This window comes from Fopius arisanus, unplaced genomic scaffold, assembly GCF_000806365.1.
Source record: "Fopius arisanus strain USDA-PBARC FA_bdor unplaced genomic scaffold, ASM80636v1 scaffold00156, whole genome shotgun sequence".
Lineage (NCBI taxonomy): Eukaryota > Metazoa > Arthropoda > Insecta > Hymenoptera > Braconidae > Fopius > Fopius arisanus.
Window position 1 is genome coordinate 28,016 of NW_011887895.1, and position 26,823 is coordinate 54,838.

Consider the following 26,823-nt stretch of genomic DNA (forward strand, 5'->3'; position numbering starts at 1 on the left):
TTCTCTCCAAACCCGGCCCAAGCCCTTTCAACCCCATGTCTCCGGCTTGTAGCCCTATATAGATGATGTGCTTAACCAACAAGGCAGTGAAGTTGAGATATCGACAAAGTCGGATTCTCAGGAGCCCCGGCCATAAAATCATATTAGACCCATTGTTCGGAATACAATACCCAAATTGGGTGAAGCCCAGCGTATCCAGAGTGGGGGTAGCAGCATGCACGAAAAGGGGCGCAGTGGACTGAGAATGCGCCACGTACTCTCCCTCACAATTTAAAACACCTTCCCGGCGAAAAATTCAAACAGAATTTCACCAATTTAACTTGAAGAATAGTTAGTTGTATCGAGGGTGATTATTAAAATATCATGGTGCTAGAAATTGATTATTTCCTAGTTACCTTAATATTGAATAATTACTTGACTACAGATTGGAAAAAATATGAGATGTTAATTATTTAAAATTCAATCATTTCATTATTAAATTAGAATTTCACTTTGTAACGTGTTTTCCCCGGAGTGTTCTGTAAGTCCGGAGAATTGATTCCGTAGCATCCGCGAATTTACGAAATTTATTTTAATTTATTTATTTAGAGGGCGCCAGCTGTTTTAAGTGGGTAAAATAGCAAACCAGAGAGCCGCCTAGTTGTTAAAGATACAATTAGGAAATACCATTTAAACCGCCTAGTTGTTGAGGACACAATTAGGAAAGACCGAAGATGCCGGTGGAGGTGGGTGTTAGCACCTCCACAGAAATTGCCGATAACACATACGGACGAGAGCACAGAACGGTGGGGTTTGCCCGTTCTCGCGTCAGGACAGACAATTAGTTCCAATAAGTTCTGCCTAGTTGTTAAGGACAAAATTAGAAAAGACCGATAAGTTAAAATTATGTACGTGACCAGAGATCGTCACTGTCCCTTTCCCAGGGCGCAGTGAGGACCGCTGGAGACTTCCCGCGAAATACCAAAGTGGCGGATGTAAAGTTAGAACGCGTGCGGGAGCACTGGGTCGCTCAGTCTGCTCGGTTATGGAGAGAGGGTCGGAGTTCTTTAGTATGGTCGATCCCCGTCAGCGTCAGGAGGTTGGTAGGGTAGGGCGATCGATAGCAGATCAGGTGGATAGAGGCGAGAGCGACCGGTAATTAGTTAGCGAGGGAAGGTCGATAGCTGTCCATAGGCGATAGAAAGGCGGGAGCTCGAGATATAAGTATTGGTATACCGTCTCTCATTTTCCGTTAGCTCAGCCTCATGGCTGTAAGAAAGGTAGCGATAGGTACAGCGATAGGACGGGCTATATGCCACACTGGTCATCGGTAGCTGCGGGTTGGCTAGAGCCCGGGGCCGACTGGCCCGTGAGAGTACCGAGACAACTCTGACGTGTGGAGTAGAGAGTGCTCCCTAGTAGCTCTGCTCCCCACTCCCGACTCACGCGGCTGAAGTGCGTGGGGGATCCTCCGTGGTACTTATCACCACCGCGAGGATATAACGATAACGTTTCCTGGAGCGCGCCGAATTCAAATGTCCCCAACCAGGCTGTCCAGTTAACCCCTTATCTGGACCCCTGGCCACTTGAATGCCCGACCCGTCTAACGTGGAACAGTTCTCTGGAGTGGAGAACCAAGTGTTCCGACAGAGGAGTCTCATTGGGAGCTGAGGTTCAGTAGTATAACCTTAACTCCCCATGCGTAGGGGATTAGCGGACCCAATCGATACGGCAGAGAGCGTGATTTATTCCAGTAAATATCTTTAATTATTATTAACGCGAAAATCGCGTTACAACTTATAAGTTTCAAATGTCTTGGTCCAAGACTATTAAAAAAAAACCCTTTGAATCTACCACAAACAATCTTAGAGATATTGAAGAGAAATTCCTCAGGAATATGTTTTTAGTCAAAACTTTGTTGGTTTGATAGCACATATATGAAAACAATTGAACTGAAAATATAATCGGACTCGCCACATAATTCTATGGAAATTTCATTAGATTTGTAAAAAAAATGATTTAAGTTTGTGATTAAATTCATTTACAAGTTTTCTTCAACAGAAATATCAATAGAAATATTGAACAGAAAACACTAGATTTAAAACACATTGAATTTTTTCTTAGAATTTAATCGATTTTACACATAGATATCCCATTTTCTGCCTATATATGAGCCAAAGACGTTGACTTGAAATGATTTTACTATGACAATTCTACAAGGAAATTTGCAAAGAAATTCTTTTAAGTTAACTTTTCCTATCAATTTATTTATTCTCTCAATATTCACATCGGAACGAATCCCTAATAATGAACGGCCAAACCCAAATGGCATTTTAATAGGAATCCAATAGACCTACATTAAAATAAAGAAACTAGAATTGTTTGATAGATTTTTTGATCTGTGGCGATTTTAAAGTTATCTTTGCTCAGGCACTCTCTGCAGTAATTACTCATTTTCATGGTTAACTGGAAATGTTTGAAACTTTGCCCAGGCCTGATCTACAAGATCATTGAGTCCCCACTCGACTTTTTCCTTACACGGAAATCATATTACTCTCATCTGGATTCCCTCCCATGTAAAAATTCCGTGCAATGAATTAGGCGATCCCGATGCCAGACGCCATAAGCAATGATAATTTTCAATATACTTCCGTCCCCCACTCTGATCTTAACGAATCCTTCACGAGGAACATGAAAGCCAAAACTTCCAAAATCCTGAGAACCCAGAGCCACCGAAAAGATGCCCATTACTTCAAACACTTCCAGAGAGGCTTTCGCCCTACCTGATTCCATTCTGTAGAAATCGATGGACTTCAAATCTCCTCAATCTCAAGAATGAAATCAAACCATCTCAATCTCAACGTAAGCCTCTTTCGCGAAGGTAACCAACTCGAAACCCTTTCACACGTTTTCTGGCTTTACCCTAAATGAACAGATGAGGGCACCCCTTTTCTCAAAGCTGTAAAAAAATCAAAAAATCAAAAGTTAATCTTTGATCCAAGCACCAAAGTTGCCTACTTTACCCACAACTGCTGAAAAGCCATCCGCAAGTCAATCTAACCTCCATTTCAAACTTGACCCGCCACTACGTAGCTATACCTAATTCCCTACCTCATCTTCTCGTACCTAGACTCACATAACGTTCCTACGTTGGAACAATGGCCGCAAGACGTGAAGTCAGTTTCATTAAGAATTAAAAGAAGATAAGTCAGTACGATCTCCGGTCATACAATATCCACGAATATGCCTTATTATTTCACAGACAAACTCAAACTTGCACTTAGACGTGCACTCTTTACATAATTTGATAGAAAATAGGATGAGAGTCTTCCTAGACATTTACATAACGATACCAGGACTACAGTGTCAATTCAAGCTACACGTCACTTCTATCATTTTTTACTCTGAGGACCGCCTAGTGTCAGGTCATTGGAAAAGGCTAGTTTGTACTTAAACGAAGACAAAATGACCTTTGAAGTTATCGCCGAATTCAATGCGGACGTTTACAAAGAATAACTCACTGTAATATCACGATTATACAACAATATAATTTTTATAGTACCAATGGGAAACATTACCATAGCAAAAAAAAAAACTATTTGAGTTAACACTGATTTCTTTAAGAGGCCAATTTATTGCACACAATACATATACAAAAATATGGTCCAACCGTAATGAATAGGATCGCGTATTCCATGAAGGGTATGCTCCAAATAATTTTTCCTTCACCCTATCCTATCGAATATTATTTTCATTTATGGGGGCCAATATTTGATCATTTGCTGGTCCTAGTGCACCAGAACTAGGAGTTGGCAATTATCGCCACTCACGTTTTTGGTGGAGAAAGTTTTCCAGACGTGATGTGAGTGTATTCGTCGGTATACATTGGGTTTATTAACTAAAAACTAGTCGTCAAGTAACGTACAGCGAGACTGCCATCAATCTCGTGTTTATTAGCAAATGTTGGTTCAATTGAGAATCTTTACTTAGCCAACCCACGCCACCTTAAGACTGTACCAATAGATGTCATCATAGGGACTGACAATTACGGGTGGGTCGTCAGAAAGAAAGTTGTTAAATCCAGAATCGCTGAACTAATTGACGAGCAAACAATTTGTGGTTGGATATAATCAAGTTCAATTAATTACATCCGGGGCTATTCTTTCATCAAAAGCTTTCTTAAAAGGTATCGCTCCAGGAAGGACTCCCACCTTTGCAGAAAATCATAGAACTATCATCAGACGCATTTAAGGGTGTGATGCATTTGAGATCTACACATAGGAGAGATTCAACGGTGCGATACATTGTAAGCCTATCTCTGAGGAAGTCAACCGGAGCCGGGAGATAAATCAAAGTTAAAAACCTCAGATCGATTCAAGTCAGTTTGGATTTAAGAAACTCCACGCGGACTGCGCATATTCCCAGCTCTACAGTGGATTTATTTGCGAGTACGAAGAAATAGAACCCATAGACTAGCACCAGAAACAACAGAACCAGAAATGGGCTGCTATCTACTGCCTCATGAGATTCTGAGAGCTGATGCTATCACCATAATTGAGTTGTTTCCATCGACTTCCGTAGCACATCAGCAGGAGGGTTCCTAAACCTTTTGGATTAAATTGACCTTCTGGATTCAAGAGGGACGTGCTGGCATCAAGCCATTGGGACATTGCAGTAGTAGTCCAAGGATTTCGACTTTTGGGAATTCACCAAAAGAACTATCCTATGAAAGATAGCGCAAATATTCGACCCCTTCAGATTTATTAAATTGATGTTAGAGGCAAAACTGTTATTCAGGATTTGTGGAAACTCAAGATCGATTGGGATCCTCCACTTTCACTCAAGCACGAAAGACAGTGAAGGACATTCAGAAAGCACATCACCGAACAAAATCCGATCTCAGTGCCAAGGTGGCAGAGAACATCACCAGCAGAGTCTGATGTATAAATCATTGGAGTCGCAGATTTCTGAACGCCGGCACTGGGAGCAGTTGTGAACAGCAGGACTGAGAGAATCAACCAACCTGCCCCAACAATCTAAAGCCATGAAACTAATCATCAATTGCGTTGATCAAAACCTACATGGCTGAGTCAGTATGCTGATGACCCGCCACTCTCAACAGTAGACAGAGTAGACAGTAGTAGATTCTTGTCGAAACCAAGTTCTCGCGAGCTCATCGAAGCGTCGTTAGACTATTCTGGGTAAGAATCTTAGAGAAAACTCAAGGGAAATATTGTTCTCTTTGTCCTCACGTCAATCGAGAGACCAGCAGCTACTGAGATTGTATGCGTGGGCCAAGTTGATATCCTCGTTAGATGAGAAAGCTATCATGTGACTAGAGAGACGTGTCAGGAATTCATAACTTGACCCTGATGAGATTTGGCCGATCATCTTGCCTCACAACTCACGTCTCACAACACTGGTCATCGAAGAAGTTCACCGAACAACATTGCCTGGAGCAACTAAATTCACTCTGGCGACTCCAAAAATACTAGATCCTCAGTAGCAGATGCGCAGTCCGAGCTTATATACGCTTATATACGCTGTGCCATCGGCACCAGATATCGAGCTGGTGTTGACGATGACATTGAGATCGCCAATATCAGCAGCTGATAGGTCAGCTGGTCGCAACGATCACGTCATCATCAAGAGCATTCCTTCATATAGAAGGGATCAAGAATCAGAGGCCAACGAGCGCTCCCCCTCTCTAGTTTATAGTATACTTTCTACGTGTTTGGTTCACAATGCAGATACTCCTACTCCTCACACATTCAACGCAATCCGGTTCTTATAAAGACATTTCGAAAATGATGAGTCGCTTAAAAGGAAAGTTCAACTAATATAAGGCTAAAAATGAATGATTGCGTACCAGAATTACTTCGACGCAACGATTGAAATAACCCAGTAGCGTCAGATTGTGATCTTTGGTGTGTTTTTTTGTTGGGTGACGTAATGAGTTGAGCGGGCGGTAAAGTCATCATTCCAATTGCTGGTTGGCATCCTCCATGTACAGAAATTTTGTATTTTCTCGTTGCATCACAAGTTCTTTTATTCCGACGGAGTTCATCCGAGAGAATTAGATTCTTCAATTTGGTCCCATGCGATTTTTTTTTTGAGGGCAAATGTGCGTCCGAGCTGTATGCATCTAGAAGCCATGCACATTTCAGGGAAAAATCTGCTGCTTGTCTACACCTAAAAGAAAAATGCCTTACTATCAATTCAAATTTAAAATTGAGAGTAGCTTATCATACAAATATTTCTTTAACTAATAATTTTCGGAGGAAATGTTTGCCGAAGAACTGTAAAGAATAATTATTAAAACGAACCAATTAATAGGTTTTACTCACCTATGGACGAGATAAGGATAAAGCACCTCAGTGACATCGTGCAGTTGAATATACATTAGTACAAGTTGTGGTAAATAAAAGTCAACATCCCCGTTGCTGAAGCTAAACAATTTATTTCCAAGATAACTCTGGACGCCAGGTTCTTTTGAGTTGAACAAATAGGAAATTGCCATCGACATATCGAATATCTGGCTTTCAAACAAGCGCAATAAACATCCCTCAGAAGCCTTGGGCTGTGCGCTTTCTTGCTTTCCGAGTGGTTTACCAGTTTCAGTCCCTTCGGGCTGAGTAGATCCACAGCAAAGAACAATTGCTGATCCTGCAAATTCTAGTTGCTTTTCCAAAACTTCTTCGTTTCTCTTGTGAGCATTGATAATACCTAATGTTACTTCTTTTCTCTGCTCTTTGACCAGCTTATCACTATGCTCATTAATATTTTCGCTTTTCTGTCTGTTAACGGTAGTTTCCATCGTAATTATCCCCCCTTTATTATTAGAAAAGTCAATTTCTTCAGTGATTGAGTCAACTGAATCAATGATGTCAACACTATCCATGTCTCCAGATTGGGACAGCGATGAGTCCAAACTCTCACGGCTGTTTAAATGATCAATATTTGATTCACAAGTGGTCATGGCTACCGCATCACTGGAGCCACTATCAGAACCGCAGAGAATTCCAGAATCGTCCGAACCTAGGCTTGCCAAATCCTCACGTTCACGATTTCGCGGTTTTATAATTGGAGTCGAGGGCTTTTTAGCAATATCTGGAATCGTCTCACATTCTGGAGAAGGAGTAACATCTACTTCTGGAATACGCTGTAGGGCGGAGTCCAAACTACGGTTGCGGTGGTGGTTGGTCAGGGTTGTCACGGTTATTTGGGGGACTGGCGGCAGCAAGATACCCATCGACCTTAAACAGTGGTTTTTGACTCTTAAGTACAATAAGCTCAAGACGTGAGTAGTTACGGCATTTTCGCAGAATATCTCAAAAACTAAGGAATTGGGGTGAATGTTCCCAAGCATTTGTTGTCATCTCCAACGATAGTGGTAGAGAGAAAATTCTCGTCATTTCTTGAATTTTCATAATCTATCACCTCGCCGCGGGCAAAAATTGCCCAATAATTTACAATCTTCCTTAGTTTTCGGGATAACTCCCAAATTATTTTTAATAATTTTATCGATTTTTGACATTTTTGCAATTTTCAAATTCTACCAAAATAAAAAATAAAAAAAGATTCCAGCAACATATAAAAGTAAGAGAAGAAAGAATCATTTTGTTGTCTTTTTTTATCTCCCCCAAAATCATCTAATATTTCCTTAGGGGTACTCCGAATCAAAAAGTGGAAAAGGACCTTTCAGTACAGAATTATGGCATGAACATGTCGGTTTCGGAACAGCAGGTACCTCTGAGACACCTTGTATGCAAATGCAAACGAATTGAATGAAATATGCAGGTGTACTTGTGTATATATCAGTACTTATTTTTACCTTCTGCATACCTTAGTTCAACGGCGAATGTACGGAAATGTATCAAATAATTTAGGGTCGCCAGAGTCTTCCCATTAATCGTATGTTTTCCAACGATAATTCAGAAACTTATTAAAAACTAAACTTGTCCACACATGTATACCCTTTCGGGCTTTTACATTTCCCATCCCCAGTTCCCCCTGTACCGCAATTACGCCGAGGGCCGAAGGGAAAACCTCATGAGAAAAAACCTTGGCCAGGTACAGTCGTCTCTTTCGAGACTACCGCTCGTACGATGAAACCTGTGCAAGTTAGAGCGAATTCTATCTCTAAAAAACCCCTGGCATTTCCCCGACTGGGAATCGAACCCACGAATCTCATGTGCCAACCCTCTACGCTCTAACCGCACGGCCACCGCACGTCATTCATAAACTTATTATTTACTACCTGAGAATCAGCGGGGTTAGTGAATTAGAATCCTGAAAGTAGTATTTAAAAGCAAACAAACGGAAGTATTTGCGTAGGTTATCAGCAGATGTATTACCTGCTTTAGCTGACATGCGTTAAACATGCAACTGCCTTACACCACCAATACAGTAACTACTTAAATCAGGACTTATTAAAAATATTTAAACACCATCTCGTCGCTTTCAGAATATCTGAGGATCCAAGTATACGGCAAAGAAAATTCGAAAAAAAACGAGACTACATTTGAACTGAGAACTCTTGAGAACTTCTCTGGTCTTTTTGCAACTGGTTTTAAAGCCTATATCCTTTACATTTTCGAAAAATTCCAACAGTTAGATTAATTCCAGGATTAGCCTGTATTTCTTTCAGTTCCGTGCTTCTCAGTACCCTTTGATTTTCAATCTTTACATTTTTCTGCCGGTCGTCGTAATCGTCATCTTATAGGATTGTGGTGGCAGAGAGAATTATCCTAAGTTGAATCAGAGGAAAGTACAGTCATGGTTTCTCAGTTCTCTTGTACTTTTCTTCTTCGTTCTCTAATCTGTAACACTGACTGCAAGTCTTGCAGTCCTTTTGCTAATGCAGAAAAGTTCCACAGAAACGAGGTACAGACTGCAAGGTAGAGGTATAGGCAAACTGAGTAATGAAGGGAGATCTTTAAAATAGTTGCTAGATTGGTTTACGAATGGTTTTAAGAATGTTGTGTACAAGGTAAACGATTTTAGTGTTTAGATTGAAGATCAACTTGTGAATATTGAAAGTAAACATTTTTACTTTATTGAGGGCTCCTTCATATGTGTTGCGGACGCCGCAGTTTACTACGGTCAAAATTAAATCCGGTGAAAGGAATTAGTAGCTCATGTGGAGGACTACCCATAAATGCCAACCTATGCCATCGCTGATGTGTTCTGTCCTACTGAAGACTGCTGACCACTTTATGAAGGTCTGCAGTGACTGCCGCCGTTTCTGGCGGTGCGGAAGCGGCAGAGGTTGGTGTTGCTTCGGAAAGGGAAGAAGCTACCGAACGTAACGTCATCGTATCGTCCCCTCTGCATGTTCGACATTGCGAGGAAGATCCTTGAGCATATTGTTCACAGAAGGATGGTGGCCGAAAACGAGTATTGCTTCAGGAAAGGTAAATGGGTGGTGATGACCGCCAGAGAAGCGGTCTCAAAGGCCAGATGGTCGGCCCGCTGAGGTTAGTCCTTCCGAAGGATGTAAGACTGGAGGACATCAGATATTGGCAAATGTCCTCGAGACATAAAAACGCTCATAACTCGCGAAATATTGATTTTATCGCATGAAAAAGTATAGGAGTTTTGATGTTTGTAATTGAACGAGGCATCGGTTCCAGGGGTCAAATTTCCAAAATTTCAATTAGGGTGTCCTGAAGGGGGGATCTCTAAATTTATTGATATTGACATAAAACGAGTTCCAGGGTAACCCAAAGTCGGTCGAAGAGAAGTTCTCCATAGTCAAAGATCTTCTGTACCTCTTCCAGGTGTTCCTTCTCCGCTTGTAGGTGAACGTGACGCCCTACCTGTTCCTGCATGTTCCCAACAAGCTTAGGTAGCCGAATGTCACTCATGCTCGAGTTTTGTTCGTTGAGGCGAGCAATCGTGACGTCATCTAATATCAAATTCAATTCCGGATTACCATGGGTGTTTACGGTTATTTCATCTTTTTTCCGATCTCTGATAGTGAAATCCGAGGCGACTATCTCGCAAAAGTTCTCACCTCTCAAAATCCCCGAATCTTTCAAGATATCTCTGACTTCTTTGTCATCATAGATTGCTACTATTCTTTCAGGCTCCGGAGCTATGTAAAACCATACGTTATCTTTCTTCATCTTGATCATAGGAAGCGCTTGAAGCTTAACGTGTTTCATTTCACAGGTAGAAAGCATTTTTTCCATGCTCATGTACATTTTTACTTCATATGGACTGTTTTTTATTACTTCTTAGATAGGCAGAGTCTCACTGCCCAAGTATTGATCAGTTATTTGTGTACAATTTGTAAATTGGTCCTCGGTCATTGGCACGTCCTGCTGTGGTGGCCCGTGCATTACCAAAAGTTCATTCTTAAGAATTCCAGACACCGAACGCTTGAAAGTTAATCAGAGGTATTTCTATCATTGTTATAATTTTAAATTCGAATGCATGTACACCAATGGTTGAAACCTCCAGCATTATATGCATTCCGCCTTATATTCAGCTCAAAGAGAGAACTGAATCCCTTCGGTAATACAGCTGTTTTAAATAGGATAACTAATTCTTAGATCGTGAATATTTCTGTGTCCAACAGCCTGTGGTCTGTGTCCAACGGCCATTCCCTTAGAATCAGTTAGAAGTTTCTTTATTTTTGCAGCATCACTAATTACACTACACTCATCTATGCTATTTGTTCATCTTCGCGCGATATCTCCTTACGTGGCCTGAACAATACACTTCAATTTCTCTGAATGACTTCTTCCGTCCGAGCTAATTGAAAAAGCGTAGAATTGACAACCTCTAGTTGCTTCCTGGAACTGGTCAATGTCCCTTCAACTTCGGTCGCTAGGTATGAAAGTCTCTTCTTAATTTCCTTGGCATCTTGAGCATCCATAGTCCAAAATAGTGTCTTTGCTACGGAACCTGACCGTCTATATAAGTCCTCGGCGGTTCTTGTTCTCATTTAACACTAGTAACGAATTAATAGCTCTTGTTATTTCCGTAAAACTAACAATCCATCGATCCACGATGAGGTCAAAGTTGTGTTCCCATGGGCTAGCTCTGAATTCAAGATGTTTCTTAGTTTAAATGTTCTTGAAGTTGATTAGCTCTTGCTTGCTATGACGAGATATCTGTAGTTGCAGTCCTGGACCAAACCTGATTGCTCAGATGAAGTATCCCAATTAGTTCAAAATAAATCCCTGGCATGTGGAAGAGATTTTCAATTATATGTCCGTCCCCCCGTACTATAATCACCATGCTTCCTAGCATGAGCAGTTGGCAACTAATTGCAAAATTGAATGATGTGATAACACGAAAGGTTCGTGAACTTGAGTTTTTACGTGTCAGTTCTCCATTGCTTTGCCATTTTTGTCAACGTAGAGTTTTGTTATATAAAGCTGCCGGTTTCTCCCAATTTGTCAGTCATTTTCAAATTCCAAAATGACAAGCTAATGAGAACCTAAAATATCAATATGAGTTCAAAGGCGAGGCAGTAGGACGTACTGAGCGTTTTACTAGAAGATGTTTAAACTGTTGTAAACTTGGACATTTTGCTCCGAACTGTGTTCCAGTCTGCTTCGTTTCTGGAATTATTGGAGACCACAGATCAGCACTATGCCCTCGGACTCCAAGTTCGATTCACTTAGAAGTAGTAGAGAACATTGGTAATTCACTTGGCTTTCGTGTTTCACGTTCAAGCCAACTATTACACTCATATGGCAAGCATGCTGAGCACAGTTTTACGTGTTCCTTCTTGGTAAGCGCATACATTTCCATGGTTTTTATATTCTCGTGTTTCGCTTCGAAATTTATTTGCGGAAGTTCTTCTTTCCAAAATGGGTATGCTCATCCCGAGAATAAGGCATATGGTCATCTGCGTAAAACCATGCAGAAAAAAGAATCGTAATGCTCTTGGGGATCTCTCGGTCATTGAAAATGATCTGAAGGACATTTTCAATTTGCGGCTGTTGTGCGGGGAGGTTTCTGCTCCACAACCATACTATGTATCTCAGATCATGTATCTCATTTCAGAAAATTTAGAATTTCGTTGCTCCTGTTTCATTGCTCATAATAGTTTGGAGATGGAACATGTGAAACTGTGCCTTCCATTTTTTCTAAACTTTACACGATCTATGGGATCAGTGAAAGATAGGCTATTTCGCTTGTATATGTCTTGGCACCAAACGAAACAAAACGTACCTATCGACTTATTCTCAAGTGGATTAAGGAGCAGGCCGGTGATTTTCTGCAGCATTTTTGTGGATTATTATAAATTCAATTCAGTCACGGAGTTATTCAATTATTGTCTGTCTATTATTAAACTTACCAACCGTTCAAAATTCTAGTTCTAGTCGAAATAACCGAAAAAGACCAGGTTTTGGCACACAACCCGATAAAAAAACTGATCTCCGAAGGTCGGAAAACGTATTACAGTTAGAATTGGCGGTTGGTTTGTGTTTTTACACTAGTATGAAGGGGAAAAATATCATAAGGTTGGTTAGTAATATGAAGTACACTCAACCCACTAGGACCATGTATTTGCCAAAACAATAACAAGAAGATTAAAGGCAACGACCGAATCAATAATTACAACACAGAGTAGAAGTGTTAGTAAGTGAAGTGCAATGCTCCGAATGCACGACGGGTATGAAATTCAGTGCCGATGAAATGCAGTCCCGATGCAGAAAAAGGACAGTCAGCTATGATTGGTCGAACTTCATTCGGGAAACTCTCATCGACTGGTGCGAAGACCACACTCAGAAGTTGGGAGGCCCGGGAAAGATTCTCGAGGTAGATGAGTCAAAAATTGGCCATCGTAAATACAACAGAGGCCGTGTGGTAGAAGGAAGATAGGTGTTTGGTGCAATTGAAAGAGAAAGTGGCGCTCTAGCGATCACCGTTGTGGAGAACAGGAGTGCTGCATCCTTGCTAAGAATTATAAAAAACTGATTCTGCCCGGAACGGCCACCATATCGGACGGCTGAAAGGCATACCAAGAACTGGACCATGAGGGGTTTCAACATTTAGTTATTAACCACTCAATTAATTTTATGGATCGAAAAACGGAGCTCATACACAAAACATTGAATGAAAATGGAGAGACGTAAAGGATGTGATCCAGAGATATGGCCTGAGAGAGGAAGACTTCCATGAATACCTGGCGGAATTTATTTTCAAACGGGCGGTGGAGTACAGTGAAAGGTTTGATGAATTTTTCAGAACAGTGGTTAAGCATTAGCCCTCAAGGCCATTACCCAAAAACACGGACTAAATTCATCATCCACATCTAAGTGTTGTCTGTTGTCTTAAGTGTAATGAAATGTGATGTCTTTCCACCGTAAGACCTATTGCATTCCCTTTATGCGGGATGGTGGATAGGTAGATTCTTCTGAAAAGAAAAATCGAAACTAAAGTGCAGGGATCTACAGTGTCTGTACATAAATATAAATCTCTAAGGTATTAAAAAAAGGCCGTGGCTATTCGCACTTCTGCGGCAATCCCGACGGTACACTCCGTGCACTCCACACACTCCAGGCGTTTTTAGGCGTGATCACGCAGGCACGGTAGTTCGAAGGTATACAATATGAAACCTGCAGAAAATCAAATGTAGTTTGCGGGATTCACGCAGGATGGTTTGAATGGGGCGGGATTCACGCAGAGCGGTGTCTCGAGGGATTGATTCATGTAGGATGGTTCAAGTGGGGCGGGAATCACGCAGAGCGGTGTCTCGAGGTATTGATTCACGCAGGATGGTTCGAATGGGGCGGGAATCACGCAGAGTGGTTTCTCGAGGTATTGACTCACGCAGGATGGTTCAAATGAAGCAGGAATCACGCAGAGTGGTGTCTCGAGGTATTGATTCACGCAGGATGGTTCAAATGGGGCGGGAATCACGCAGAGTGGTGTCCAGAAGGATTGATTCACGCAAGATGGTTCGAATGGGGCGGGAATCACGCAGAGTGGTTTCTCGAGGTATTGACTCACGCAGGATGGTTCAAATGAGGCGGGAATCACGCAGAGTGGCTTCTCGAGGTATTGATTAACGCAAGATGGTTCAAATGGGGCGGGATTCACGTAGAGTGGTGTCTAGAGGGAATGATTCACGCAGGATGTTTTCAATTCGGCGAGATCCTCGTCGAGTAGCTGCTACTTGGGATAATTTAGGCAGTCAGTTTTTAATAGATTCAATGAATTCAATTCCAAACCAATCAGCACATTTCTGCTTTAGGAAGGAACCTCGAACTCTGCAATGATTATTCAAAGCCCAATTTAAAACAGCCTGCTCGAGTCTGAGAACCACTCAATACTTGGGATTCGAAAAATTAAGTCGAATGTTTGCCGTCAAAGAAAACTTGTAAATCATGACTTTTTTATAATATATTTTGGAATGCGGAAAACCTCAAGGTAATCGGATTCGGCGGCTACAGGTCGTTTAGCCAATACCTGATCAAATGTGCTTTTCACTTCATTTTCCGGCAAAAAGTCAGATTTTTTACCAATAAAGAAGTTGTACGATCAACATAAAATTATTCAACGTTGATTAAATTATGAAATTCGTGACGGTCTATCCAATATTAGAACTTGTCCAAACATTGATAGTAAAAATATCGAAAATCTCGATAATAAGTCGATGCTGATTTACTCCATCGATTTTTTTAAATGTTCTGCTAATAAGGTTCGACAGAACATTCTTGAAAAATTTTTCTCCTCACTTGCTCCAGAATTGTAATTTTCAATATTTATATCGATGATGATAAATTAGCCTTTCAGTATAAGTGGGGGATTTTTCTAACATACACTTGAACCATTAATCAGTGAAAATACATAGGTGGAATCAGATTTTTTACTTCTATTCCGAAATGGGGCGAAAATAATTTTCCGTGATACGTTGCACAGAATCCAAATGATAGCTAATCAATGAATTAATCATATTAACTTGCTCAGTTGATTTTTAAGGATGCTCTGCTAATAATTGTCGGACATTGTGGGACAAAAATTTTCTTCTCAGTTGGTCCAAAATAACCATTTTAAAGTTTCATCTTTTGATTATATAGGATGATAATTTGAGTTTGTTAATTGCGAACATAGTAAATGCTCAATTTTCATTATCAATAAAAAAGTATATCATCAGATATATAACTCATTCTATTGTATATAAACAAAACCATGTGTATAAAAAATATGGAATTTACGCGCACTTTTTTAAAGAGCGTTGTCGTGCAGCCGCATTGCTGACTTCCATGAAGGTTTACATGAGAAGGAGTCGTTCATGCACGGCCAATGAATTTATCTACATATACTCCGCCTTGATAATTTGTGATAATTTGCGCTTCATAATAGAAATAAGATTGTGCTCTCATCCTGTTAAAACTTGAAGTATTTCTCCAAAATATTTTACAATACTAAAACAATAACTAAATTACATATTTGAATCGTAAACGTTCAGAAATTTTGAATATCCATTCGATGACATTGGTTCCATTGCTTCACTTCAATAAGGAGTGGAGCAATGGATTTTTAAATGGCGGCGTAACTACGCGTCATACATTTTTTTCATTAATTCAATGAGGTCAGTGTTTTCGATTGATTATTAAATATTTTATTGGTTAGCCCGAGTTTCATTCCTTTGTTCCTAGAAGGATAGGAATAATGAATTTTCATATCGGCAGAGGGCCCCCCTGCTGGCATAGTCTCAACAGCAGCGCTGTTGGTGAGCGAGGTCACCATTACACTCCTATACGGGCCGTCCAAACCCCGAGAACTAAGCTTCTACTCGTCTATTCTCTCTGACTCAGACACATGTTCTGTTTAATGAAACCGGGGTTTCCCGTCTGTCTGATCGCATCGGAGATTCACAGAATCCACTGAATGTCATAATGAATATGATCAATAACAACGGCAATGCAATCGTCATAATGAGAATCCGATGAAGATTATATGGAAATGATTTGTTTTAGAAAATAAGGTGCTGCAAAAATTTAGAGTTTTATTAAGTAGTGGGAAACACCGACGGTAGTGGCCGTGCGGTTAGAGTGCTAGACTAGCATGCCAAGGATCCGGGTTCGATCCCGGGCACCGGCGGTCAAAAAATTTATAGCGCTCTGATCTCACGGTCTCACTGCCGAGCGGTAGTCCTGTCAGAAGGACGACTGTACCAGGGCAAGTTTTTCCCTCAGATGAGGTTTTCCCTCCCTTCAGCAAATGCGGTACAGGGGGTTGGGGGGTGGGAAGGAAACAAATCGTAAAATCCCGAAAGGGCATACGAGTGAGAGAAAATTTTTTAAGTAGTGGAAAACTTCGCCAAGTTTTTAGCTACTTCAGTGTACTTGTCCAACAAACTATTACAAAATTTTCAACTTAAAAAAAAAAAAATCTATGCAAAAAATAGCCAATGGCACACTTTATTTAAAAAACCGAACCTAATTCTCGTGGATTTTGATTTTAGTCAATAGTTTATAAACAAACCATGGTTAGAGATACAATTGTTAATAAGCAAGTTTTAAAGCAAGTTTGGTATGTCACATTCATTTTTGTTCCATACATGTTCACCATTGGCCACCATGTATGAATTCTGATACTCATGTTAACATGACGACGGTTTTCATGGAGAGAATGCTCCACATTCGTTCGTGGCTTATGTTTTAAGCTATGAATGGTTAATTATGATATATGCAGTGCTCACCAATGATTTGATTTCATATATTCATTGCAATCATCATGAATTATTACTTGCTGTCATAGCATTCCGATTTTAGTCGGAACTGTTTAGTGTAAGCTGTTTGTAAACTTTTACCGAAGTTGTAGTGAAATTTACTTCCAATTAACTGCTTTGCCGACTGAGCAAGCCTACCTCGCCCTGCAATTCCGTCCCACGCATGTGCCGCTCATGCAATTGTAGTACTCTTTTATGAGTTTAAAATACGAATTTTCAGTATCATCTCCAATGATATTTGAAAACGGAATCATATTAATTTTCAATGTTGTTTTCTAAACCCTTATTACCTTCTCGCACTGAACATTGACTCAATCGGTATTTCAAGGTAACGTAAATAATCATGAGGTGGTGAGTTGGTGAATTCTTGAGCTCAATTTTTCCCTCCATTTTGAGTGCTAATTGTGTTGTCTATGGTCTAATGCTGCCCATATTTCATGCGTACGTGACATTCTTTGCGCGTCTTCTTCAAGTGAAATATCTTCATCATTCTTTCCGTGGAACAAAAACTCCAGAGTAAGTAAATAATTTTCAGCATCAATGTCTTTAGACCTTGCTAATTATTATAATTTTCTGATACTTTCATTTTGTAGATGTCGCATCAGATTAATCTCCATACATGGCGTTCATCCTTTGATCTCGCTAAGGTGATTATTAAAAATAAAAGAGACTGGGATGAATTTTGTGCTAAGTACCAGCAGGAATCTGGTACAAAATGGTCCGTAACGGATAACAAAACAACGTTAGCTGCTGAGAAAAGTGTAGTGTCATATGCACTCAATCATGACACATACTATTATAAGATTGATTGGAAATGCGAGCGTTCGGGTGCAGGACGTGGGTCTAGGTATATGGAATTAGAATTATTAAAATGAAGCTTCACGAAAATATTTAGACTATCGTCTAATCATTTCAAATTTTCTCTTGACCTAGAACCATTAAGATTGGATGCCCCGCCTTCATGAAATTGAAGCAGATGCAAAATGATAATTACCTCCACGTGATAGCATTTGATGAACGCCATAACCATGATCAATACGAGGTAAGCATGAATTACGCAGACAAAATTAAATAAAAAAATCCCTACCTCGAAATTGGTGTATACTAAACAAAAAGATAAAGAGTAACGAGTTGAGTTATTCTTTTATCAGCAAGTCCCTAAATCTGAGAGTAGGCGCGAAATTGTTTTTTAATCCGTTTTAGTAAACTGGAATGGCATCTACTAACTAAAAAACTTACTCAAAACTTTTACTACTTACTGAAAAAATTCTATCTCTCTTGGCATCAGTGATATTCCTCGAAAACTTACATATATGTTCAATTACCTTGTCGCTCTTTATATCTTGTAAATAACATCATCCTTTAATATTACAACAGTATGGGGCTCAATGGCTCAGACCACAAACAGTGATGCCTTGTAATTCTGCTGCTGGAGAGTTCGACAATCGGAAGTCAGCCAAAAAACACCAAATAACAGCCAAAAAAAGACCGCGCCTGTCTGATGATTTTAGGGAGAAGGAAAATCTGACCCCAGGACCTGCCAAAGCATTAAAAGTTGCCCATGATGAAGATATATTAACAATTCCTTCATCCTCTACACTGGCTTCTGTTCTGGTGCCAGTTCCAGTTGTAGATGCTCCAGCTATTTGTGCTGGTGATGATGAACTGATTCAGGACGATGATTTCCATCTGTCTCATAAGAAAATTATCGTAGATGAACGTGAAGAAACTTCAGAATGCATGAAATCTGACGGACATTTGAGCCAGGTAATGTTTACATTTATTCACGGAAAAAATTATACTTAAAACTAATATATTTTATATTTGATTGACACATACACGTTATATTTATATTAAGTATAGTAATATACTTATTTCAAATACTAAATATGCTAGATTCTATTTTTTTTCAGTGCGTCTATTCAATAGCAAAGCAATAGTGTATCAGAGATATTTTCAGAACTAAAAGAGAAAACGAATTTTTTAATCATTTTTTTTTATAGTTCTCAATTCTCAGATTTAGGGACTTGCTGATGAAAGAATAAGTCAACTCGTTACTCTTTATCTTTGTGTTTAGTATACACCAATTTCGAGGTAGGGATTTTTTATTTAATTTTGTCTGCGTAATTCATGCTTACCTCGTATTGATCATGGTTATGGCGTTCATCAAATGCTATCACGTGGAGGTAATTATCATTTTGCATCTGCTTCAATTTCATGGAGGCGGGGCATGCAATCTTAATGGTTCTAGGTCAAGAGAAAATTTGAAATGATTAGACGATAGTCCAAATATTTGTGTGAAGCTTCATTTTGATAATTCTAATTCCATATACCTAGACCCACGTCCTGCACCCGAACGCTCGCATTTCCAATCAATCTTATAATAGTATGTGTCATGATTAAGTGCATATGACACTACACTTTTCTCAGCAGCTAACGTTGTTCTGTTATCCGTTACAGACCATTTTGTACCAGACTCCTGCTGCTACTTAGCACAAAAGTCATCCCAGTCTCTGTTATTTTTAATAATCACCTTAGCGAGATCAAAGGATGAACGCCATGTATGGAGATTAATCTGATCCGACATCTACATAATGAAAGTATCAGAAAATTATAATAATTAGCAAGGTCTAAAGACATTGATGCTGAAAATCATTTACTTACTCTGGAGTTTTTGTTCCACGGAAAGAATGATGAAGATATTTCACTTGAAGAAGACGCGCAAAAAATGTCACATACGCATGAAAAACGGGCAGCATTAGACCATAGACAACACAATTAGCACTCAAAATGGAGGGAAAAATCGAGCTCAAGAATTCACCAACTCACCACCTCATGATTATTTACGTTACCTCGAAATACCGATTGAGTCAATGTTCAGTGCGAGAAGTTAATAAGGGTTTAGAAAACAACATTGAAAATTAATATGATTCCGTTTTCAAATATCATTGGAGATGATACTGAAAATTAGTATTTTAAACTCATAAAAGAGTACTACAATTGCATGAGCGGCACATGCGTGGGACGGAATTGCAGGGGGAGGTAAGCTCGCTGAGTCGGCAAAGCAGTTAATTGGATGTAAATTTCACTAAAACTTCGGTAAAAGTTTACAAACAGCTTACACTAAACAGTTCTGACTAAAATCGGAATGCTATGACAGCAAGTAATAATTCATGATGATTGCCATGAATATATGGAATTAAATCATTGGTGAGCACAGCATATATCATAATTAACCATTCATAGCTTAAAATATAAGCCACGAACGAATGTGGAGCATTCACTCTATGAAAACCGTCGTCATATTAACATGAGTATCAGAATTCATACATGGTGGGCAATGGTGAACATGTATGGAACAAAAATGAATGTGACATACCAAACTTGCTTTAAAACTTGCTTATTAACAATTGTATCTCTAATCATGGTTTGTTTATAAACTATTGACTAAAATCAAAATCCACGAGAATTAGGTTCGGTTTTTTAAATAAAGTGTGCCATTGGCTATTTTTTGCATAGATATTTTTTTTTTTTAAGTTGAAAATTTCGTAATAGTTTGTTGGACAAGTACACTGAAGGAGCCAAAAACTTTGCGAAGTTTTCCACTACTTAAAAAATTTTCTCTCACTCGTATACCCTTTCGGGTTTTTACGATTTGTGCCCTTCCCACCCCCCAACCCCCTGTACCGCATTTGCTGAAGGGAGGGAAAACCTCATCTGAGGGAAAAACCTGCCCAGGTACAGTCGTCCTTTTGACAGGACTACCGCTCGGCAGTGAAACCGTGAGATCAGAGCGCTATAAATTTTTTGACCGCCGGTGCCCGGGATCGAACCCGGATCCTTGGCATGCTAGTCTAGCACTCTAACCGCACGCCACTACCGTCGGTGTTTTCCACTATTTAATAAAACTCTAAAGTTTTCCAGCACCTTATTTTCTAAAACAAATCATTTCCATATAATCTTCATCGGATTCTTATTATGACGATTGCATTGCCGTTGTTATTGATCATATTCATTATGACATTCAGTGGATTCTCTGAATCTCCGATGCGATCAGACAGACGGGAAACCCCGGTTTCATTAAACAGAACATTTGTCTGAGTCAGGGAGAATAGACGAGTAGAAGCTCAGTTCTCGGGGTTTGCACGGCCCGTATGGGAGTGTAATGGTGACCCCGCTCACCAACAGCGCTGCTGTTGAGACTATGCCAGCAGGGGGGCCCTCTGCCGATATGAAAATTCATTATTCCTATCCTTCTAGGAACCAAGGAATGAAACTCGGGCTAACCAATAAAATATTTGATAATCAATCGAAAACACTGACCTCATTGAATTAATGAAAAAAATGTATGATGCGTAGTTACGCCGCCATTTAAAAATCCATTGCTCCACTCCTTATTGAAGTGAAGCAATGGAACCAATGTCATCGAATGGATATTCAAAATTTCTGAACGTTTACGATTCAAATATGTAATTTAGTTATTGTTTTAGTATTGTAAAATATTTTGGAGAAATACTTCAAGATTTAACAGGATGAGAGCACAATCTTATTTCTATTATGAAGCGCAAATGATCACAAATTATCAAGGCGGAGTATATGTACACTGAGAAAAAATTCTACTAAAAATTAGTGTGCCTTCTCACCAAGCGATGGGACGGACCGAAGGGGACCAAAAAAATTAGAATAAAGCCTATAGAAAGTAAGTTCTGCCAACCAAAGTTTAGACTGACTCTCATCAAAATTTCAGGTGTGGCACTCGACTTATTTTCGGTCATTAGAAAGTAGTCTAAGAAACTATATTTTTATGAAACCAAAATTCAAAAACTCGCGCGCTTTTTCCAAATTTTAGTGTGCCATTTACTCAATTTTCATCAACTCTCTCTTCACTCCGTAGTGACCTCTGTAAATTAAAAATCAAATGGAAGGAACTGTAGAATATGGTAACATAAGTTTAATTTCTGTTGAGAGATCTCCATTATTATTGGTTCCCATTTTTCTCTTTTCATGCATAATGGCGCATGGCCTAGATGCACACCTATTCTCTCGTGGGCTCAAGTTGTGTGCAAATCGCGGTGTTTAAAACAAAATTATTCCAACAGTGATATTTCGATAAAGGCAAAGATATTGATGTGAAGAAAGAGATCCATCGCTGTGAATCGGCATTACGAGTGCATTGCGTAAGTATTTAACTGTTTATTACATTAAAATAGTTGAGAATGAATAGGGCTATATTATCTCGATGGAGCAAGTGTGTTTAAGGAAGCCACTATTCGTTTATCTTCTATTTTCTTCAACTGTGAGTATGGTTTTTTTACTTTTCTCATTTCTATTTTTTAATACTCTTGGTCCCTTGGTCCCCTTGTTTTTTCAGATCGCAACAATGGTAAAGAATACTCTGGTTTGATGTTAAATTAAGATTGAATTGCAGTTTATACGGGACCTAGTCTGGTTTTTGTCCTGAGAAATCTGTCAAGTACCGGTTTTTACAAAAACTGTCTTATTGCCTTATACATTTCTTTAAGTTCTTTTTCAGTACCCTGTTTTTTTTTTCATGGAGGAACATTGTTAAAAAATTATAAAATTTGCAGGCTGATTCCAATTACTTTACACGTCTCCACATTATTAATAATGTGAGTAAAAATGTTATTCTTCAAACACCCGCAATATGGAGTTGGTGAATGTATCACTTCCACATTATTATTTTCCATTTACAGCCAATCTATAATCTCCTTCAAAAATACCCGAAAGGTGAAAATGTAATCAATTGCTTCAAAAGAAACCGATGTTTGAGCAACAACGAAAGAAATCAAATTTCACGTATTATCCTTGATTCAGCATTAAAAACACTTTTCGCAAGAGTAGAAAGAGTGGAAGGTACTCGACACCTCAAAGAATCGAAAATACCTCGATCACAATTTATTCTCTGGTCTAAGCAAATTGAGCAATTATTCGAGAAGGAGAGATGCTATACGTATTATACGCCGTTTAAATACGTGAATGGGGAGAAGATTAACGCCACTGGAAAACTCATCAAGCATCACGAATATCTAAAAGGCGTCTGCCGTAAGGCTGGAACCTTGGATCCACGTAAGCCAATCGACGATTTAGAGGAACACGAAGAAATTCCTGTGGAATCCACAGAGTGTTGTGAGTGGCTGAGGACAAATATGGATGGGGAGCCAAGTGAAGTAAAGGCGAAGTGGAGAACATCTTTTCGTGCTCGCACAGAATTTGCTGTGAGAAGTGGCTCCACGAGTGCTTATTACGACACATTTCCTTGTTTAACCAGTGACGTGGGTACTGAACTGCTGGAAGATGATTTCAGGATTATTTTTCCAGAAGCCCAAAATTTCTTCGAAAATTGGAACCGGGCATTGCCAGAATTAGTTCAACAAATGAAGGCCTGCAAACGAATTCCTTTAAGTAAACGAGGACTTCTTGACTCAATTCCTGGGCTACGCAGATGTAAGTGATTTTCAAGAGAATGAATAATCGTTTTAGATCTTTAAAAACATCAAAAAAAACAATTGAACCTATGAAAGACTTTGATCTCTTCCCTAAATCATTTCATGCTTCATTTTGTAGGTGACAAAAATGCTGTTATCATTTATCTTCTGCCGTTTCTGATAATACCACCAGCACCAAAAAGAAAACTCAATGAAGTTGCCCTCTCCACACAGGAAAAGCAAGACGCCTTTTTCATTCACGTCGAGACGGAAGAACAGATTGCAGGGGTGATTAATCATCATAAAGTTCGATTAACAGCATCACAGTCGCGATTCCCCCCAATTCCAGTCTTCGTTGGAGATATTGCAAATCTACAGGGTATTTATGTATATACAAGCTGCCACGCTGAACGCAGAATACGTTACGTAGTTGAATCTGTCGTAGAGGCGATCAATCTCACTTTTATAAGCACATTTGCCCTTCAGTGTGACTTCCAATATCGTGCAAAAAATATTTGGCTCTTCATTAAACAGGGAATGTATGGGATTAAGCAGGCAAAATATCAGTGTAATCAGTCTGTTAATATTTTACTAGGGCAAATTGCTAATCAACAAGAAAATGACAATCCAAATTTGATCTTAGCTAACTGAAGCTTAGTTCATTTTTTGGAGATATGACTTATTAAACTTACTTATTAGACTGATCGTAAGTAATACGTTTTCTACGTTCTTATTTGTTATCATCTTCGGCATTGCTAACTCTCTGAAATTTAGTCAGTAAAATGTTTTCTTGTGACATATGCAAGGAGAATTTCGAAGATCGAAGACCATATATCACTTATAGGAAAAATGTCCACCCTACAGTAACATCTTTCAAATGTGGTGCTCAAACCTGTTTTAGGTCTTTTCAATCTTATGACTCATTCAGAAAGCACGTGAAACAGAAACATGATATTAAGAAAATGTCACTCGAAACAAAAAATGAGGATTACGAAATGAAGAATTTAAGCGAGATTACACAAGAAAAGTCTGAATATGATACTAGTAGTCTTGTAGAAAATACTATGAATTTTAATGAGCATGACATGTTCGATAAAATCGAAGTTCCACCGGTGCCTGTAGTCGAAAATGTTATAATGGAGTCAATTGTTTCTGAAAAAAGTCCTGTTAATTGTTTAATTCATTTTGCTGCAAAATTACACAGTTATCCGGATATCTGTCGTAATAGAAATGATGAAATTATTAATAGTACAGATGATTTAATCACTGACCTTATATCGGAAATTAAACGAAAAATATGCATAACAGACGTGAATTGTCTGGATAGAAATGCTGTGTTGCAAAGTATTGAAGAGGTTGAGCAGGATTACTATTTTTCGTACCGAAAAATTCGGAATGAATATCAGTGGTTCAACACTTTTGAAGGTCTTCAAAAATTTATTAAACCGGTTGCTTTTCTAATCGGAAAAAAACAGAAAGTTATCATACGAAAAAAAAAGCGTCTTGTGAAAGCTGTAGATATTAGTGTTCAATTTATACCCCTCCGTCACGCGCTAAAATTATTTTTTGAGTTACCAGAAATATTGCAAGAAACTCTAGACTACATGAATTCCCTGAAAAATGACATCCATATCATTCAGAATTTTATTCAGGGTGATTTATGGAAAAAAATTAGTTGTAATGACGGGGACAAAATATATTTGCCACTATTTTTAAGTTTTGACAAGTACGAGACCAATAATCCGTTGGGGTCTCACAAAGGAATCGCCAAATGTGGAGCTGTATATGTGTCTATTCCTTGCCTTCCTCCTGCGTATCAATCGAAGCTTCAAAATATATTTCTATTCATTTTATTCAACACGTATGATCGAAAGTTATTCGGAAATAGAATAATTTTCTCTAAAATCGCCAGTGAACTAAACTTTTTAGAAACTAAAGGAATTTCAATCTCCCATTCTCCAAGATCAGTGCAATTGTATTTTCGATTTTCTTTATTGATTGCCGATAATTTGGGAATGCATGAGATTCTAGGATTTGCAGAAAATTTCAGTCAGGAAAAATGTTGTAGGTACTGTTTGACAAATCGATGGGAAATTAGTTCCTTTTATAATGAAAAAGATTGTCCCCTGCGTACAACCGAAAATTATTATGTGGATTTATTGAAAAATGATCCAAAGGCTAGCGGGATAAAAAAGCCTTGCATATTATCTGGCATTGGTGCGTTTCACCCAATAACGAATATTTCCGTAGATGTACTGCACGATTGTCTGGAGGGTTTGTGTCGTTATGATTTAGCATTGATATTCAATTACTTTTGTAAGACAAAGAAATACTTCTGTCTGGATCTGCTGAATGGACGAATTTCAAAATTTAATTTCGGTAAAATTAAAAACAAACCCCCGAAAATTCTTGAAGCATATCTGAAAAGGAAAAAAATTATGATTTCTGCAGCAGAGATGTTGACACTTATTCGTTGTTTGTCGCTCATCATTGGTGATTTAGTGCCCAATGAAGAGCCAGTTTGGGAATTATTTCAAGGAATGAAAAATATTATCGATATTACGATGAGTAAAAGTCTTCCTTACGGGGCTACTGATATTCTACAAAATGAGATTGAAGATTATTTGAGATCATTAAATCATCTATTTCCGAACAGCATGAAACCGAAGCATCACATGCTGATTCATTATCCTCGCGTACTAAAATCATGCGGGCCTATTTGCAAAATCTCGACTTTTGGTTCTGAGAGAAAACATAAACAGGGCAAAATTACTGCGAGAACATCGATCAGTCGAGTGAACATTTGTAGAACAATCGCTCTTAAACATCAGTTACTAGTAAATTATCGTTTCCTGAGCAATGACGTCGTTAATCCCTTGCAAATGAATAAAAGCTGTACTCGACTCCGTATTCACCAGCACTTAGAAGGGATTGAGCATGTGTTAGATCAAATACCAGTCGAGATGAAAAACTTAAACCAAACTGTCCGGACAATTCAAAAAATTTCTTATCAAGGCGTGGAAATGAACGTTGGCTCTTTCATGATGATACCTGCCATGGATGGCCCCTGTTTTTATGAGATTCTAAATATTGTTCTTGATTCTACGGTTTTTTTTTGTAATTGCAAAATTTTATTATGATATTTATTTAGATGAGCATACTCAAGCCTACGAAATGATAAGTGATAAACATGTATGGAAGATTATAAAATCATCTCAACTACAGGGACTTATTATGACTCATTTAATCAATAAGAACGATGTTGGAAAGTTCTTAATAAAAAATTGGATGTAATTAGTTCATAAATATACTATTTAATGAAAATATTTCTTCTTATCATTGTTTCTGGCCATTTTGTTCTGCGAATTATTATTTAATTAATGTTTCATTTCTACTAATTTTTAACTGTAAATTATTAAAATAGATTCGCTTTGATCTTTAGAGTTTAGCTTTAGAGACTTCTGCTAAAAAATTAGAGAACTGCTCCAGTAGATTTTTGGTATGTTGGCACTCTAATTTTCAAATGCCCATGCTCATGACTTTCTACAACGCCACCTAGTGATGTTTAATTTGCTGTGCCAGAAGATTTAGAGTATACTAGCGCCGCCCCGGCCGCTCCGCGGCCGGGACGTTGATGCACTTCTCCATGTCAATTCTCATGGAACTGCTCGTGTGGATTCATCCTGAATAAAT

At 38.9% G+C, this 26,823-nt stretch overlaps 1 protein-coding gene across 4 annotated transcripts in view; it reads right to left on the reverse strand.

Moving 5' to 3' along the window:
* Positions 1-26,823, reverse strand: part of fwd (phosphatidylinositol 4-kinase beta fwd) — a 102,550-nt gene that overhangs the window by 9,789 nt on the left and 65,938 nt on the right. For all 4 annotated transcript variants that reach the window (XM_011314352.1, XM_011314348.1, XM_011314349.1 and 1 more), the window contains 2 exons: positions 6,327-7,235; positions 5,849-6,171 (listed from right to left, as the gene is read on the reverse strand). In XM_011314352.1, the coding sequence (XP_011312654.1) occupies positions 5,849-6,171; positions 6,327-7,231 (1,228 nt within the window). In that variant the 5' untranslated portion in view covers positions 7,232-7,235. The remainder of the gene's footprint in view (positions 1-5,848; positions 6,172-6,326; positions 7,236-26,823) is intronic.